At 32.7% G+C, this 20704-nt stretch overlaps 1 protein-coding gene across 1 annotated transcript in view; it reads right to left on the minus strand.

Annotated features, from left to right (window-relative positions):
- The window catches only part of LOC139510169 (SH3 domain-binding protein 5-like), a 206021-nt gene extending 188821 nt beyond the window's left edge, over positions 1–17200 (minus strand). The window contains exon 1 of the mRNA XM_071296523.1: positions 17036–17200. Within this exon, the coding sequence (XP_071152624.1) occupies positions 17036–17113 (78 nt within the window). The 5' untranslated portion in view covers positions 17114–17200. The remainder of the gene's footprint in view (positions 1–17035) is intronic.
- Between the last annotated feature and the right edge of the window lie 3504 nt (positions 17201–20704).

Raw genomic sequence — 20704 nt, forward strand, 5'->3', positions numbered from 1 at the left:
TTTGGTCAAACCCTATTACCTGCGCTACAAGAGTAGATATAAATCGATAATATTAATTAGATTTGAACCATTGTCATCACTAAATATTGATTAAACTTAATCAATATTCTTAATTATATTATTAATTGTCACAATTAATTATTAATTAAGAAAACACAACATTTCCTTAATTATATTACTAATTAAAAAAAAATGACCACTTGACCCTTGTCGAAAATTCCCTCCACCAAACAAAATGGCGGCTTTAACATTGGGTCAATGGGGAAAAAGTGGTCTAGTCTAACAGGGATGACTACTTATGACGTTACATAAAGACAGCGCGAACGCGTATAAGTACATGTATAGTTCCCGCGGTATATTTTATGATAGTACTTGTCCTCAAATAAATATTTTCTTTTCCTAGTACAGAGAGTTTAAATTAAAATTCATTCGGTGTAATTAAACAGATATATCATGTTATGGAGGGGTATTTGAAAAAAATACAAGTCGAGGGACTTAAATTTCCAATTTACGAGAAACGTTCTGAAGAATTAAAAAAGAAAAAATCGGATTGAAATTAGTATTTCATTAACCCGACATACTATGTTTATTCATGAATAGGTATAAACCGGTTTAATCCAGTTATAATAGATAGCGTCAGATTTTAACATATTCAAAATGTAAACATGACCCAAGTTATCACTATTTAATCATATTTATTTAAAACAATTGTCTCTAATTTACATAATAGATATCACCCGACTTTCACAAACAAAAACAGAATAAACGTTCACTCTTAAATAAAAAAAATAACATATGTACACAAACATCTATTTATACTCATGTAAACATTGAATGTAAGGTTCATTTAGTAGGTCATTTACATTTGACAATGTTGAAGAAAATATTTTGGAATACGTCCGTTGTTTACAATGGTATACGTATTCTTTTAACACAAAAGATGACATACTGTTTATTCTTCCACTGGTCACCAACAAAAAAAAAAGGTTTTGTTTTAATTGATTTGGTCAAACCCTATTACCTGCGCTACAAGAGTAGATATAAATCGATAATATTAATTAGATTTGAACCATTGTCATCACTAAATATTGATTAAACTTAATCAATATTCTTAATTATATTATTAATTACTTGTATTTTTTTCAAATACCCCTCCATAACATGATATATCTGTTCAAAATACTCTATCCGACTGGACGCTTGTAACGTCACGATCATCAATGCGTTTTAGTACATTAACATTCGGTGTAATTAAACAGATATATCATGTTATTGAGGGGTATTTGCGAAAAATACCAGTCTTGAGAATGAATTTCCCTCGCCTTACGGCTCGTGAAATTTAACATTCTCTCGACTGGTATTTTTCGCAAATACCCCTCCTTAACATGATATATCTGTTCAATATATGCACTATCTGACTAGTATATAGGAAGACGAGATAACTATATCAAATATATCAAAGACATCAAGAAAATCTTGAAAGTTAGAAATTTAGATTAAACAATCAACATAAACAAATTAAACCTTAATCTCACATCTCACAATCAATTAAAACAACAGTTTCCTTTATGCATTAGAACTGAGGTCGAGAGTATAACCTTTTTTTTAATTGACTTATACATGTCCAACTCGTTGTGTACTGTTACATGTTAGTGTGATTTATCTTTTGATTATTTGATTGTTTGTCACACACATGGTTGAAGTGTTATAATGGCAATGAATATTTAAAATTAGACCCCTCTTCAACGAAATTTGTTTTACATGCACACGTATAAAAATTGCGTTTTTTATCCAACGCAATCATAGTTTGAACGTAGTCTTCAATTTAGACTTGTATATATTTTTTCGTTTGGGCTTGTATCATATTTCCCCTCCAGTTTTTATGATCCGTTCATCCTATATATTGACGCTTAAAATTCAAGAGTCTATCTTAAATTGAGGGTAAATTATATGGCCTTCCAAATACCGTTTCGATCCCTAACATCACTGAAGAGACATTTATTGTCGGAATCCGGATCTGGTGTACAACAAAAAATATTGACATCTCATGTTTGTGGCATAACATCTTGGCCACAAGTTTAGTGTTTTCTGTTAAGTATTAAATTTATATTAAGATCCATTTTGTTACATCTTGTGATCAATTTTATTTGGCAATCGTCAATGGCAGTCAGCAGTGTTAAAGAACATCAGTTGTTCGACCTGTTAGTCAAATGCGTTTTGTTTAAATATACTTTTTCACTTTTTTGGTCTTTTGAAAAATGTTGTTTGTGCTGTATTTAGACCCTTCTACAACGAAAATTTGTTTTACATGCACACGTATAAAAATTGCGGTTTTTATCCAACGCAATCATAGGTTTGAACGTAGTCTTCAATTTAAACTTTTTATATATATATATATATATATATATACCATCTTCATGCCTTATATATCATGTACTGTAGAACGACGCTAGATTAAAACTGACGTGGAAAGGTAACACCCGGCCACCGAAAGCTTCATTTTTATTAAGCCCAGGTGGTCGTGTGGTCTAGCGGCACGGCTACAGTGCAGGCGATTTGGTTTCACGATATCTCAGTAGCATGGGTTCGAATTCCCGCGAGGGAAGAACAAACAAATTGCGAAAGCAAATTTACAGATCTAACATTGTTGGGTTGATGTTTAGACAAGTTGTATACACATAATGTACACAGCCATGTATCACCATCACTGCTGGTGATCCGATGTATAAATCTGTTGTAGAGTTGTCACTGGCTCAGACGTACTTATAAATATAATTCTTTTATGTGACTGTATCTTACATTAATTTGTAGGATCATTTACTATAGATAATTTAGCTGATCTATAAGAATAACATCTGCATGCCTTATATGGAGTGAGACAAGGGGATGTTTTAAGCCCCAATTTATTCAAACTTTTTATTAATGATCTCCCTTATGTCTTTTCTTTTTGTGCTAACCATGTCAATGTTAATAACCAAAGGGCTGATTGTTTAATGTATGCTGATGACATTGTTATTCTCTCAGATTCACCAGAGGGATTACAAGAGAGGTTAACAATTACTGTTCTAAATGGTGTTTAAATATAAATGAGAATAAGACAAAAGTTATGATTTTTAATAAAACAGGGAGACATTTTAATCTCCCTTTTTACCTAGGTGAAAAAGGTATTGGTTGTACATATAATTATAAATATTTTGGGCATCACTTTTATACCCAGTGGAAAAAATTTTCAATGTAAAGATGAACTGTACAAAAAGTCTATGAAAGCATGTTTTAAATTACAACAATGTATGTCATCGTCAAACCCTAGTGTTTCAACTTTACTTCATTTATATGACCATACTGTAAAACCAATTTTAACCTATGGATGTGAAGTCTGGGGTATGTTTTCTGTAAACTCAGCTGCATGTAAGAAAAATGATCAATATATTTAAGAAAAGGTGTTTTCAAATGATACATCTGAAAAATCACATATCAAATTTATGAAATATGTTCTATAGTGGAGTGACAAATCGTGAAAAGTTGCTTATTTAAAGAGTTTAATGGAACGAAATACCTCACGGCTGAAATTTCACATGAAGATAGAGTAAACATTATACTTTCATTTTAGCCCTGTCGTAGAGTTTTCCTACGGTGCAGTTTTTTGTAAAATCGCGTCAAAGTGAGATTTTCTGATTTTTTTATTTTTCATTTTCAAACACGGGAACGCTTATTGTAAATTCCGGTATAAAGATATCATCAAAACATTGGTATCAGATGAAAGAGTAATGTATCAGCTTTCATTTGACATCAAACTTTAATATCATATGAACATATAAATTGAAAGAATTGGACGATTTTTAAATGTATGTAACATTTTTTTCAATCTTACCGTCTATCAAAGTATATTACATTTCTTTCATATATCACCAATTGTAAATTATTACAAAAAATAGTGGAACAACCAACACTTAAGAAGTGTTGATTTATAAAATTTTGATAGAACATACAAATCAACTTTTACGAGCATTTATAAAACTCATCACATAGCAGTATTTCTCCTAAATTTTTACCTCAATAAATCATATAACGTTCCCCTTTCCTATTTTCCCCTGTTATGAAATGCAATGAATTTAATATGCATTTCTTAAGTTTTATAAAAAAAAAGAATCTATATTTTTATCAATGGTTGTGTCTATGTGCTTGAATAAGTACAGATGCTAAGGTTTAATAACTTTTGAGGTGCTTTTATTCTTGGTTTTCGAAAATACTAATTTTAAACCACATTGGAACACATCCAAAAAATTCCGGAAAATTATTGTCAATGTTGATTCGATTAAATAAGAACGAGTAGATCTTAGATCGTTTTATTAAACCTTTACATGTCCAAGAAGAAAACATGATCATGCATTTGAATTAGTGAAAAAAAAATGTGTGTGCATGTAACGATGAATCAACTTTCGTTAAAACACGCTTCATGGCAGAACCATATGACTGGACAGTAAAATTCTATTCTGGAGACAAGTCATACAATTTTAGCAATTAAGGTATGTCGAGCCATGGCGATATTGATGTAAATGACGCAAATTATTAGTCAGGCCATCCATTGGTGAGTTTACTCTTCATAAATAACTTCAATGACAAACCGCTTCAACATTCAGCATGCATTGTGAACTACTTGATGAAATTAAAAATAATTTGCTTCTGATGCTTCAAATAAATCGGGGCATGATGTAATGTTGCTTTTTGAATACTACAGTGCAGCATGTCTACATTCATTAAGTCTACATAATGATCTATTTGCGAAAGAAAGAGCAAATGAAATTCGTTGTCGTATAGTTTGCCATTTACAATTGTTAACAGATATTGCATTTTGTGAGAAAAAAAATTGTGAAAAGCTGTTTACGATCGTTCGAAATTTCAAATTATTTCTATCTTTGCAATGAATTCCAACCTCTGATAAATATTCTGCCTGGTTAGTAGTTTACAATTATTTTCAAATGGATAATGATTACAATGCACTCTCAATTGATATTGAACGGAAATATATACTTTTGCTGAGTGTGTAATATTCCTTTAAAAAAAACATCACACCTGATAAAAAAAAATGGTATTGGCATTGTCCAAATTTTTTTTAATGTAAAATGATACAACTGTTATTGAGATTTCGCCAATGACAGCTTTAAAAACATAATAAAAAAGATATGTGGTATGATTGCCAATTAGAAAAATCTCCACAAACAGACCAAAAAGTACATATATACAGGCTCCTGACTTGGGACAGCCACATACAGAACGTGGGGAGGTTAAACATGTCAACGGGCGCCCAACCATCCCCTTACATCGGACATTGGTGTATATAAAAAGAAGATGTGGTATGATTGTCAATGGAACAACTCTTCATAGAGACCATACGACATAGATATTTACAACTATAGGTTACCGCACGACCTTCAACAATGAACAAATCCCATACCACATAGTCAGCTATCAATTGCGTCAAAGGGAAAATAAGGTTTATTTCTAATGGTGGTAGATCTAAATTGTTCTTCGATCAACTCATTGAATGCAGATCAATTAGAGATTGTGAGAATTTCTATGTGCACCTGAAAATAAACATGGGTTGATAATATTTGTAGTTTTACTGTAACTATGCACTATCGCACTACAATGGTTTTGATTTGCTGGAACATGACAAATATTTCTAGCGGGATCTTTTCAAAATCTATGGACTGTGAAGCAATTTTGTGTAGGACCTGTAAGTGACTGAAGAGGCAGATATAAGAACTATTCTGCCGTCTCATTTTGCAAATGAACAGATATTGAAAAGTTTTTCGAGGGGTTGCATCATATTAAAAACATGACAGTTATGTTTTATTTCTAATAAGGTCTTTTCCTCAGATGTCAAACATAATGAATAGTGATTTTAGACTGGAGGCGTTTCTTCAACCAAAGCCACAAGACAGTTTTTATACCTATTCATGACATATGCAACTTTTTAAAAGTTATTGGACCCCAGATGCCTTGCACACCAACAGCAGCTTGCGCTCTTACAGGATGCGACACGTCTTCTCTTATCGAAATTTACAAAGGAAGACAATTACAAGGGGTCTGGAAAAACATACATGTATCAAAATTTGTCATTCTAGCTGGTTCTTATATTGACACATATTTTGCAGTAAAAATCACTTCACCGCGGATCAAAACGACACCAGAAGCAATGGTCAATCAGTGCATGGTGATACGAATAAACTCATGAGTATTGTCGGTGCCATACAATGACATCCACTTTTTTTCCTAGTATTCCGTTACCTTTTTAAATTGATGTGCATATTGATGTCTAGCGTAAGAGGATTACAAATATACATAGCAACTTTTGAAGCGTAATGTCCCTGTGAATCTTTGTTTGTAGTTCACATATATATATATCGGGCTTTCAGGTCTGCTAAATATTCTATTGTTTATAGATATAAGAAGATGTGGTTTTAGTTCCAATGAGACAACTCTCCATCCAGGTCATAATTTGTAAAAGCATTTAGGGTCAAAGCACGGTCTCCAAAACGGAGCCTTTGCTCACACCGAACAGTAAAGGCTTAAAAAATGACTGTCGGTAAAACCATAACAACGGTCTTATCTATATGAAAAACTAGAAACGAGAAAGAAACATTTATGAACCACATCAACAAACGACAACCATGTCTGTCGTTGTTTTATAAAAAAGGGGACACATCTTCTCAATGTGCTATTGATCTAGTATTGATTTATAATTTATTAACATACAAACAAACTTCATATACTATAGTGACATAAACATGAAGACTATTTTTTATAGTTCTAACATCCTTTTAAGTTAAATAATCAGAAACGAATTTCATCATTTTTTTCATAGCATCGTGGACCGGGTGTTAACTTTACAGTTCTCATTTCTGCTCTATTCTTTATGGCATTTTAACAAAACTTTCCCAAAAATATCTTTACATGTGGCCATATATTATTGCATAGAAAAATTTTGAATATGAATATTTTTTGTCGATAATTTCCGTAGATAAAGATATTTGTTTCATTTTCTTACATGCTGGAAGCGAGTGTATGTATCACTAATCTCTGGTTATCACACATAAATATGACTAGCTGTATTTGTGGAGCATCCCTAGCGCATGCTTTTATCGAGAAAAAAAATCTCAGTTAACATGAGAGACTACCGAGAAATTGTCCAAAATGTTTAAAATTTGCGATTTTTGTAAATCCCCCCTTTTGACCTTTGATCGCAGTTTTCAAAAATCTGCACCCTTTTGGCACTCTACGACATGCCTTAGTCATATTTATCTACAAAATAAGACCAAATTTAGCCGTGAGGTATTTCGGTCCATTAAATTTTCAAATTTACCTTATTTGTCACCGTACTACTAGGTGTAAATAAGAAATCCAGTAATCTTGCTGTGACTTCTGAACTAGGGAGATACCCAATGTATTTTTATATTATATTAGCAATGTTGAAATATTATCATCGACTCGATAATTCTAAGAACATGTTATTATATGATGCATTTTTATGTAGTAAAGAAATTCACAATAATAAAGTGAATACATGGTTTACAAGTATAGACTGTATTTTAAAAAAGCTGGGCATACAAACATGTAATTTAAAAACCAGTATCTACTCTTTCACAAAATTTATCAAAGATAAGCTATATAAAAACTATCTCCATTTCTGGAAGGAAAATAGAAATAAAGTTTTACAATCAGATCAAGGTAAACTTACTACCTATTTTTCCTTTAAAACTCTATTTTGTTTTGAAAAATATTTGGATCTAAAAGATTTTAGATTAAGACAATCAATCTGTAAAATTAGAATAAGCGCTCATCCATTAAGGATTGAGACTGATAGATATGCCAAACTTTATAAATGTGAATAGGACACTCAGAAAATGTTTATACTGTACTTTAAATAAAGTTGAAGATGAGATACACTTTGTAACTGAATGTCCACTATATATTGATAACAGAAATGAGTTTTTTACTGAAATTTCTCTAAATTGTAATAATTTTCAATCTTTAGACAATTTTTCAAAGTTTTTATGGCTATTTACACAAGAAAATTTAAATGTGTATAAATATTTAGGAAAGTATTCATCTAAAAATCTAGAGATAAGGAGAAGTTCAAAAATAATAAATGCAAATTAGCCACAAATATACATATTTTGAGTGGTATATGATTTAAAATGGTATATTTTAAAGATGTAAATTGTATTATCTGGTTCTGTCCTGGCCTTTTATAGCATTTTTAATTGTATTAAACAATGTTGTTTTCTTATATTATATGTCTCTAATTTATGTCTAATCTTACGTACTTGTATGTAATGTAATGAAAGCTCTTTATAGGGCCCTTTAATTGGAAATAAAATATTCTTATTTTATTCTTATTCTTATATCATGTACTGTAGTACAACGCTAGATTAAAACTGACGTGGAAAGGTAACACCCGGCCACCAAAAGCTTCATTTTTATGAAGCCCAGGTGGTCCTGTGGTATAGGTGTCAGACCATCAATTAAAAATCCCTATCTGTTCAACCAAATTTTGCAATTTTCACAGCTTTCTAAATATTTCACCTTAAGTTTAACTTCATAGAAACCAGGTATATCCTTGATTGTACATGTATCAGCTTTCTACATGCCAATTTTCACCATACCTTTAAAGCCTTCTAACAAAATAACTGACCTTTAAACAGAGGTACTCCAAAACAAAAACCTGGTTTTCTGGAAATCTAAAATTAGTATACTATGGAGCGCATTAATCCTCATTTTTTAATACAAACTCATAGACAAGTAAATTTTGGCTCAAAATGATCTAGATATATTTCTCTTTCACCAAAAGTTTCATTTCTGCAAATTTGTTGGTTAGTTTAAGTAAACAAGGACATCAAAAGCACTATTTTGTGTCAGAGTAGGGCTACTTTTACATACGTTCTAAATTGGAGGGAGTAATTGGTGGTCTGACACCTAAAGAGCAAAAAAAGTTGATCAGAAATCTTTTGTTTTGTTTATTCTTAATCCTTAGTCATTTTGAAGTTAAAAACATCCTTTCTGAGGATAATGCGACTCATATTAAATTAGTATGCAGAAAAGGGTTAATTCTTATCAGCAATCGCCTGGGGAGAAAGTTAAAAGTTTAAGATTTCACATAACCACTGGGGTAAAGCTGATGACCGTAACTGCATTCACGGTCATCCCAAGATGTCGGATGAAAAATTAGGTCAATTTCTGTATTGTCTGTTAAAGTGTTTCTATATCATTTTCTTTACAAATCATACATTGAAACGACGTAAATTTATAAAAGAATCACTCGGAAATCACAAATTATTACCGAGAAATGTGCATGAAATGGGAAATTCGATTTGAAAAAATCGTTAAGATGACCGTAAATCATAATCAAAATATATTCAAGATGACCGTAACATATAACATGGGTGACCGTGATTGGTAAAAAGATGACCGTAACTTGTAAAAGAGGGATGAAAGATACCAAAGGGACAGTCAAACTCATAAATCTAAAACAAACTGACAACGCCATGGCTAAAAATGAAAAAGACAAACAAACAACAGCACACACGACACAACATAGAAAACTAAAGAATAAACAACACGAACCCCACCAAAAAACCAGGGGTGATCTCAGGTGCTCCGGAAGGGTAAGCAGATCCTGCTCCACATGCGGCACCCGTCGTGTTGCTTATGTGATAACAAATCCGGTAAATGGTTTAATTTGGTAGGTCACATTCATGAAAGGGAAGGGGATTGTAGTTACGATGTAAGGAACATATCCGATATCATTTGTGAAACGGTTATTCCATAACGGTCAACCAACTCGTGATGGCGTCCGTAAAATTTACGAAGGGATGATTTCAACTTCACCATTTGGAACTCTTGGTTTAATAGCTTCCTTGTGAGCAGCAACCCTCTATCAAGAAAATCATGATAGGAAATGCAAGCACGGGAATATCGTATCAACTGGGAGATATATACCCCGTATGCAGGTGCTGCTGGAATGTTGCTACTTAGAAATGGAAAGTTCACAATTGGAAAGCTGAAATCATCTCTTTTGTCGTAAAGTTTTGTTTTCAACCGACCCTCATTGTCAATTTCTAGATGTAAGTCAAGATATGAGGCCGACGTAACTGTATCTGTAGTATCCTTTATCTCTAGCTCGATTGGATAGATGCGTTCCACGTAGTCACCAAATTTTGAATTATTTAGTGAAAGAACATCATCTATATAGCGAAAAAAAGAGTTAAAGGATATTGCTAACTTCTTATCTTTCTTCCTAAGAAGTTCCTGCATGAAGTCAGCCTCATAATAATAAAGAAACAAGTCGGCAAGTAGAGGGGCACAGTTTGTTCCCATTGGAATGCCGACAGTCTGTTGAAAAACACGTCCCCCGAACGTTACAAATATGTTGTCAATCAAGAAATCAAGCATCTTGATAATATCAGTTTCAGAGAATTTTTTGTTCGAATCAGAGTGATCCTTTACAAAGTAGGATTTATCCCTGCCCAAGACAAGATACTTGTATCTACGTTGTTGGCCATTCTTTTTTACGAAGCAAAGCAATACCAACTCTTTCAATTTGTCTTTTAGTTTGGAATGTGGAATACTAGTGTACAGAGTAGAAAAGTCAAATGTTTTAATACTGTTACAAGATGAAAGAGAGTTAGATTGTATGTACTCTAAAAGATCTTTGGAATTTTTAAGTATCCACATCTGATTCACGCCCCTCTAGAATAGGCAGTTTCACAATAACTCTGAAGCCCGTCTTTGATTGCTGATAAAATAGATGTTAATAATTTAGAAAGAGGTTTCGTGGAGCACTTGGAAGACCCAGCAAGATACCGTTGTTTGTAAAGGATGACCTTGATTTGTAAAGGCTGACTGTAATTTATAAAGGACGACCGTCAATTCTAAGAAATATCCGTACTTGTATTCAAAGCTTTTTGTTGAGTTTGTCGATCTCAATAGGGGATCGGTTAGCGGATATAAATATGTTTCATAAATTTCATTAATTAAAAAGAAATGTTATATTTCCCAATTTGATAGGGAGATACCATAATGATTGTACATCTGTTTAATATACTTTATCGGAATTCTTTAATTTGTATTTAAATCTGGCGATGTTTAAATGCTAACAGTCGTAAAACTATCGCAATTTTAATTGGAAAAAAAATACAACATACAACATGCATGATTTTTTTAAGTTTCTTTTTAACATTCATTCTTACATAATTGAATTCATTTGACAATCATTTAAACGAATTATTTGTGAAAAGAATACCAATTATCGTTTTTTTCATTAACGGATAAATATATTTATACTGCAATCACCTATTTTACTAAGCAGATAAAGCTATACGTATAATATAACGTTAGCTTTATACGTCAATGACCTCAACTAACCTATAAGCCCCGCCTACTTACCGGAACACTTGTTATGTCTTCAAATTGGTAATTTATATACCATGTTTATTAAATGTTATTAATTAAGTTCATTTTCCCTTTCTAATTCCTTAAAATGTCAATGTTTTACCGTTGGACTACGCTCATAGGGAAATACCCCAAAATGATACCCCAAGAGGGAAATTCCAAACACTTTTTTTCAACAATGTTTGTTACATATTTTTTTTAATTTTTAATTTTTATTTTTTATCGATTTCAGTATAAAAACAATATACGTATAGTGTCTTGAAATATGAAATTTATTTGTATTCGGCAAGAAACAGGGGAAATGCTCGGTAGAACCTCGTATTTCCCCCGTTTCTAAGCCTCATACAAATAAATTTCATATTTCAAGACACTATACGTATATTGTCTAAATCTAAGCTAATACATTATTTTGTTAGAGGATTTTTTAACAATCCAAATTAGTAATACAGTAGTTGTATTAAAAGGTATATCTTATTCATGTTTAACTGATATATTGACGATTTCAGAATAGTTCGTCCCTACATCGTTGTTCTTGAAACAATCTTTACTAGTATACATGTAAGTTTCCAGACGTATAAGCGCCATTGAGGATGAGCTCATGAGATAGCAGACTAGTATAGTGTTTCGTTAGTTTGTTTGTTGGGAAAGAAGAGGACATGCAACCACTTGTACAGATAAACAGCAGAATCACCATACAAGCTTTTATAGTCAACACTATAAGAAAGAGTTCCCGTCGTCGGACGGAAAATATGAAGGCTTCCAAGAATGAACAAGCGACATGTCTTACTCTGAACAGTTAGTAAACGGACTTTAATACAATGATCTATAGACATCGACCGTTTGTTCTTGATATTTGAAACTGCATGCATATATAAGTTTATGATAGAGATAATTTCTTGTGTCTAACGAAAACTAAATGCCTGCATGGTTATATCTTGCCATACGTTTATATTGGTTTGGTAGGTGATCACTCAAAATCTTTATTTCAAAGCCCGTTTCTGAGATGTAGATTCACTTCAATACCGATTTTATTAAGTTTATCATACTAGGATAAACCGGTTTAATAAAAGTAGAATTCCGTTTTTCCCGGAATCAATCCTAATTGTTTCCGAATTTAGTCACTTTTCATAATACGTCATTTCGTGACATCATTCATGCGTTGTTAAACCAGGTGCAAAGGCTGCCAGCATAGTTAACTATAACTCCACAAAAACAGAGCACCATCACAAGTATGCACGTATGGACATCTGCTTTCATCATCTTTATGGATATAATGCTAGAAAAATGGCCTAATAAAGGACAAGAATTCCTGAAGTACATGTACACCGTTCGACTAGCTTCATCTAGAGGGGATGGCTCAGGTTGGGCCATATATGATGAACAATACCGCCTTCGTAAAGCAAGATGTCCTCACTCGTCTTGGGCAGAGATTGACATGGAGCTGTGGGTATTGTACGTATCTACTCCTCGGAGATCTGTTCATTCAGATAGAGATACTAATCATTCTGTTGGGGATAAAAAGGGATCACAGTATGTCCACAATAATGAATCTGAACAGGTACAAAGATTCTCAGAACCATGCAACGGTTACAACTTAGGCAGGTGTTATGGGGCAGCATGTAAATTTGAACATGAATGTTTTAGGTGCTCTGGAAACCACCCTATTGGGGCATGCAAATACAGGTAAGGTTTACCAGTTATACTCTTGTTAGGATGTTCCCCTCTTTGTAAATGAAGCAAACAAATGTTAAAACGACAAACGTCCATTTTGAGTTATAACCCATGTTAGAAATTTAGACTTCCACTTCGAAATGTATTCTTTTTTTAGTCTTAATAAATTACAGTATATCCTAGTGGATGTCTAACCTGATTCTTTTCAATATATTCCAAAATCCTAATTCCTAAAACGGTATCGGCATAAAGCTTGAAATTTTGAAAACCTCCGGGTAAGGAAATTGGCACAGAGCATCAGTGATTACAAGTATAAAACAATTCTGGCCACTGACATCAGTGATTGCAAGTATAAAGCAAAAATCTGGCACCGAGCATCAGTGATAACCAGTATAAAACAAAAATCTAGCACTGAGCATCAGTGATTGCAAGTATAAAACAATTCTGGCCACTGAGCATCAGTGATTGCAAGTATAAACAAATATGTATAAAACAAATCTGTATATGATTTATATGATATGAAAATAAAGTATGTAAACAATTTGCAAGATGCACCTGAAAGGTTTCCGACACCCGGATGACCACTTTTTGTTCCACTTCTAGAATATTAAAAGCTGTTGTAAACTGATAGTGATTAGCAAGTGAACTCGGTAAGGGTGGTGCCAATAAGTTTCGGGGGGAATTGTTTGGCAGAGAGTGGGTATGCCCCACTCATTTGGCGGGATATGGCAAGATGAAAATGGAACATGTCCCCACATTGTACGCTAGCTTATATTTGGGGTTATCTTCTGTGTTCCCGAAGAGTTTAGCTTGGGTCTTCTTTGAATGTACCAAAGAGACCGGTTCCGGAATTGGTCCCAGTTCGGAGCTCATGCAGGTGTTCTCTTTGAATTTTAATAAGATGCAAATGTAAACCAAAGAGTTCTTGGGGGAATATTTGCTACGTATCGGGGCTCATTTTCCATACGATCTCTCTATTTTAAAGCTATTAACGTAGAGGATTGTAGCTTCCATTGCCTACCAGTGAAGCACAGGCTTGCTAAAAATAATGGTTCGGTGGTTTGAACGTTCATCTTGCCTTATCTTGTCTGCGCAAAAAAAAAATCATACTGTGGTCATATCATTCCAAATTCTTTGTTTATTATACTTATCTTTGAATATAAAGGAAGAAACTATTATATTATTATCCGAGAAAGGGGTTGATCGCACTTGAGACATATATTAAACGAAAGCGAGAAATTTGGTTGATCGCACATGAGACATATATTAAACGAAAGCAAGAAATTGGTTGATTGCACATGAGGCATATATATATTAAATGAAAACAGTTTCGCATCTTTGATTAAATGTCATCTTTCCCTATTTTTTAATATAACTATATATAAGTCTGTTTTAACTGGCAAGAATACCTCAAAAGCGGACAAGCAGTTTATTCCTTCTGATATTGAATACCAAGAAAGAAAATAAATCCCGAAATTTATTTGAATAGTTATTCCTGAAAAATGTTCACACCCTTGGGGATAATAAGTGTACGGTTAGTGGCATATATATTACATGCAAGTCGGAACAGAAAATTTGGCATAAAGTACTTGTCGGAACCATGTTCACATTATTATACATTATACCCAACAATTGTGATGATGACGAATGTCTTCCTTTGTTCGAGAACAATCTTATTGAAATATAAATCTGTGATTTTACTATGTCCATAACTTCGATGAACCAAAGCAAGTTAGATATCGACCTGCATATAATTCAAATTGGTTCTCTTCTTCTTCTTCTTCTTTTGGCATAAAATAGTCCATCGACATCCGGTGATAACATACTGTTGGCATACGTAGACTAGTCTATTTACAAAACTTTTACCCAAAATAAAACAAAATGTATGTTTCTTTCTATGTTCAATGTATATACATGTATATATTTTAAATTGCGACTATCTATAGTTCCGTAACTTTCTATCCAGCCGTATAAACGAATGGTCGACAAGTGCGTACATTTTTGTTATTCTTTTATGTTTCAAACTGTCCTTCATTATTGACAACGGATACTTACATTTTCCCAAATTTACCCTTGGAAAAATGTGTAAAATAGATTTGTATGTTATCAAAATTTTTTTTGGAATTATTTAGATTTTTATAAATGATATTCTTTGCACCAGGAATGTTATTTATTAACAAGCGTATGAGTTAAGTAATAACTAGTTCTTATATCATTATCGAACACGCAAGACAGAGATGTATAGTATACACCTGATAGTTCAAAATGGAAAGTTAAAAGTTATCGGCCGTGTACACTGATCAATACCCTAAGAAGTAAAACGATGCATGAACTTGCAAGTCCGACACGAAATCGCTTGAATACCTGGACGTGTCACCTCACAATACCTTTAGCCATGCTGGTGATCAGATAAGGGAAGGTCCGAATTTATTTAAATAAGTTTATTACATAAAAGAATTATGAACAAATTAAATTTTCAAATATTAATTTTCACGGAACACTTATTTATGATCATTTATGACGTTATACTTTGACTTTTTAACTAATTCCCATATAAACAGTTTAAAACCGACAGACCATGGTTATTTAAAAAAAAAATATTTTCCGTATCAAGTTAGGTAGTCGGATAAAACAACCGTAGATTGACAAGATATCCACACGCAATTACGACTACATTAGGTTACTGTCGTTTTGCTCCTTTGTGGTTCATAGACATATCGTGGTTTCTTAAACGGAGAAGATGACAAAATGGCGGCACGCAGAGAACTGATACTCTAAATTTAAAATCGATCGTGATCTCTGATCTAGCAGAATATAATAATAATATCTATGAATTTGAGTATTTTTATACAGGATGGACATAATATCAATTTTTGATTTTTTTTGCGGAGTTTCCCTTTAAATTTCAAAGCGAAAATTATTGCCTGTGCTTCACGGCAGTAAATATGGATGCGTCAGATGACAAACGGAGAATCGCAGATCTGTCTCCAAGGATAGCAGCAGATGCAACTCGGTTACCATCCTTCGATCCATTAGTATAAACAGTTAAACAATTTGAATAATTTGCTTTAATTTCAGCAAAATGTTGTTGAATTAAAAGATGGTTTGTTTAATTTTTTTGGTATTTACGGAGATCAAAAATCTTTTTAGGTTTGGAAAGTTCCCATGGAGGGCATTTGCAAGTTTCTACATGTGCAACAGATTTTAAATCAAAGTTGGTTAAATGTGGTTTCAAACGAATTCCTAGTGGAGGAATTTAATTAATATAATATATAACAACAAATGTAGGTGTATCACTACAATATAATAGTTATTACTGTGAGGTTGGATTTCCTGTCATTTATTTATCATCCACGTACGAACTTGTCTCAGAAAAAAATATCTCTGTACATTAACCTTAGTTTCAGGTATAGAGATGTGATTTTTTTTCTGTGACAAGTGCTTTCGACCATCCACAAGAACTTGCGGTCTTTCAATGTTCAGTACTTCAGTACTTTGATTTTAATTTATAGCGGAAATTTTCCTAAACAACAATTATCAGTCATATCTAGATAACATTTAATCGTTATCCATGAAGTGTATTAGTCAAATAAAGGTTGATGTACAGATCTGTAGACTGTGGCTATAAGTTAAGTACATGCATGTACCGAAGGGAATGTTTTTCGGCATCCACTAAGGAAACTTGTTTATTGTTTTACTTTGAGAATATTAAAACTCGAATATGACCTTACTTGCCTTCTTACAAGACTAAATTATAGCGATTCAATATTGATAATTTAATCATTGATAAATATCGGCATTATATAACCAACCTAATAATTTTGTTTTTATTTATAAGACGTGAACGTTAATATATATCAGAAAATGGTTCTTTCTCTTTATCAAGATTATATAAAAAAAAAAATCCTACCTTAATTTCAGGTTCGAATTCAGAGTCCAAATCTTCTTCATCAATGTCACGAAGACAGGTATTTTCACTGTTTATCATATTTCAAGTGAAATCTAGTACATCGATATGGCAACATGTGTTTAGTATAAGTAAACAATATATATATTTATGTACGTGGCGGAAGAATTTTATCGTATGATAATTCTATTAATATAACAATAGAATTGTAACAGGTTTTATGAACCCGAGTGTATTTAAATACGGTGGACTCGATTTAAAATTATCGATAAGGGCGTTGACCATTCGCACGTACACACGTAGTTTTTGTTAGTTATACTTAAGCACATATATATTCGAAAACAGTATTAAATACTTTTTGTAACATTTTTTTGATTGTTTTTTGTTGATTGTTGAGGCAACCTTTTTAGTTTATTTAAACAAAGGACTTATTCTGAGATGTGGACTGTATTTACACAATTACAAACATTTGTAATTAATAGTTATCCCATAAGGACGCGGCGTGTCAGTGTAAGATCACCCCGATGGCCGGAGGCCAGAGGGTGATCTAACACTGACACACCAAGTCCGACTGGGATAACTATTTTACATCCCAGCTGTTTTATATTAGACTAAAAACCATTTACAATTCATAAAATCTAGTTTAGAACGCCACACAACCATAACAATATACTTTATATATTACTATATGATGTATACCCTTTTTGACCCCAAAACACGATGAGTAGATATCAAACAATGTCAACTCGCCCCACTTGCCAATCGGCCCACACTATATCGCCACTTTATAAAAATATCGTCCCACTCTTATTTACCGACTTGCTCACTTTGAAAAAGTGTAAAATCAAATTGAACAATCAGTCAGAAAACTCATTAATTAACGAAAAAGGTTAAAACCCCACTGAATAAAGGTCTGACAACTCGCCCCACTTATAAAAATATCTTAATTGCTTCCTTTAAGTATATCAAATTACTATTATTTCGTATCCAGTCGTCCTGGTGTAGTGGTATGTGTCGCGGCTTGATATGCTAAAGGTCTTGAGTTCGAATCCCAGCATATACACTGGATTTTTTCTACGTGAATTTTGATAGATAGTCTTTTCCGTATAATTAATTATAAGTTTTATAGTGGATTTGACATTCCCGCCCAATTGTTACAGAACAAAGGAAAGCATGCATAACAAAGAAACTCAAACTGGGGTGATCTGGTAGGTATGATCCGGCTCTTAGCACATACTTACAACTTCTCGTCCAATCAAATTGCTTGAATTTGCCTTCTAATTTTCATAGTTCATACTTTTTCCGTGTACTAAGTAACTACGCATGAATATGCCCCTCGCTCTAATTTTCATAGTATATACCTTTCTATACAATAACCGAGACAGATCACCCCTGTTAGAACAAAGGAGCTGGGATGTAATTTGTTATCATTTGATAAACATGTATTGAAATTATTTTATATTATATAAAAGAGAATGGTCATCGTGCCTGACAAGTTCTAAAACTAGTGTTTTAGTTATTTATATTATGTATGAGATAAGAAACAGATTGGGCCAAGGTATATAGAAATTAAATAGTCTAGTACATAAATAATTTATGTTCGTTTGAACGAAGAGAATTTAGAAAATAACAGCTGATATACAATCACGTCTGTGTACTTAAATTGGGTTTAATATAATGTATAACTTTAATATAAAATAAAAACAGTTATCGTTTATTCATTTACATTTGACTGCAGTACGGTGCTTTAACTGCATAATGACAGATCAAAGAGATTTTTTTATGGACCGGGGCACCGGGGACATTAAGTTTTACCCTTCTTGCCCTTCTGTACATCCGTCTAAACTGGTCGTCCATTCCATCTAAATCTCCGCATCGAAGGAACGGGTTGTACATCTTGGAGCCATTGTCACCTTGGCATTAATTGGACAAATTCAACGATTCGCTACAGAATTGACCAATTATATATATTGACAGAAAATTTGGACAATTTGACCTCAAATGTGAATATTGCGATGCCGCATTGTGGCACCGTTAAAGTCCAAAATTCCTCTTAAGTCCACAACACCGCTAAAGTCCACAACAAATCTCCGCTAAAGTCCACAACGCCGCTAAAGTCCACAAACTTTCCGCTAAAGTCCACAAAATGACCTCCGCTAAAGTCCATAAGAAAACGCCGTTAAAGTCCACAATAACAAGTTCCTCTAAAGTCCACAACAAAGCACCGTTAGAGTCCATACGTTTTTTAAATTTATTATCAAAAGATCAATTCGCTGTTTTTTTTACTCTCCATAATAGTATGAAATTCAAAACAGTGTAGCTGTGGCCATTGATTGACACATTAAAATCATTCATTGACTGGGACAATTTAGGTGAACGTTTGTATGTAACGACCAATGCTCACTATGTACTTTTTAAAGAAACTTAAACTATGGGGTCACCAAAGGTTCTCAAAACCTAAATAAAGTAATTCGAAAAATTAATCAGAAATAACACGATATTTTGATTTATATCAATTATATAAATCAAAACACAAAGTTTATTCCTGATTAATTTTTCGAATTATTTTTTAATTAAAGGCGTTAAGAAACCTTTGGTGACCCCACAGTTTAAATGTCTATCGTAGGTACGTCATGAACAGTGGTTGTTACAGACAAACGTTCACGTAAATTGTCCCAGTCAATGGATGATTTTGATGGGTCAATCAATGGCCACAGCTACACTGTTTTGAATTTCATACTATTGATCTAAGAAAAAGCATAGAGCTTTGTGCTTGTAAAATATTTCTTATCAGCTTGAATTATATTTTTGATAAATGAAAAGATAATAGTACTTAGAAGGTAGGTCCGTGTAACACTTATCAATTCAAAATATTAAAAAGATTTCATATTTTTGAATTTTGAAATTTTGATCAAAGTTTCAAAATATCAAAATTCCAAACATTTGAAAAATTTTGAAATTTTGAAATGTTCACCAAATAGTTAAAATTTCAAAATTCTAAATTGCATTTTTATATTTGATAGTTTAGATATTTGACTAAACTTCGAAAGTAGTAAACGTAACGTGCAGTTTTGATTATTTCGCTTTTAGAAAGTTTGATTTTAAATTTTTTTGATTAAAATATCAAAAATAGAAAAAGGGCGAATAGAGGGGTACCTGTAAACTGCTAAATGGAATAAAAGCGAAACGAAACGAATACTTCAGAACTATTTGGTTTTCCCAGCGGCAGACATTTAGGAGTAACAGTGAATACTGATAGTTAACCAAATAGTATGTTAGGGTTGAGTATGTATATATTTCTACTGAACTGTATGCAAAACATGGCTTAATATCCACGTGCAAATTTTAATATATGTTTATAACTTTGTAAAATATTTTTACAGTGTCTCATAAGTCAATTTGTTTGGCTGGGTGTTGATTATTTTAAATCTTGTATATTGTTCAGCTGTTGATGAATACTTGACACTTTTGTTTAACATTTAATCAAATATTTCGGTTCTTTATAAATTGATGGCCTTCTAATATTCGGCTTTGAGCGTGCCTGAACTGAAAGGTAGATCCCGACACATGCAATATTATTTTTAACGTTTTGTTTTATTTTTTTTATCGATTGCAAGACGATCATATATTGCCTTTTATAATTGATTAAAGTTTTAAGTATTGATATGGAAG

Source organism: Mytilus edulis, chromosome 2 (genome assembly GCF_963676685.1).
Source record: "Mytilus edulis chromosome 2, xbMytEdul2.2, whole genome shotgun sequence".
Taxonomy (NCBI): domain Eukaryota; kingdom Metazoa; phylum Mollusca; class Bivalvia; order Mytilida; family Mytilidae; genus Mytilus; species Mytilus edulis.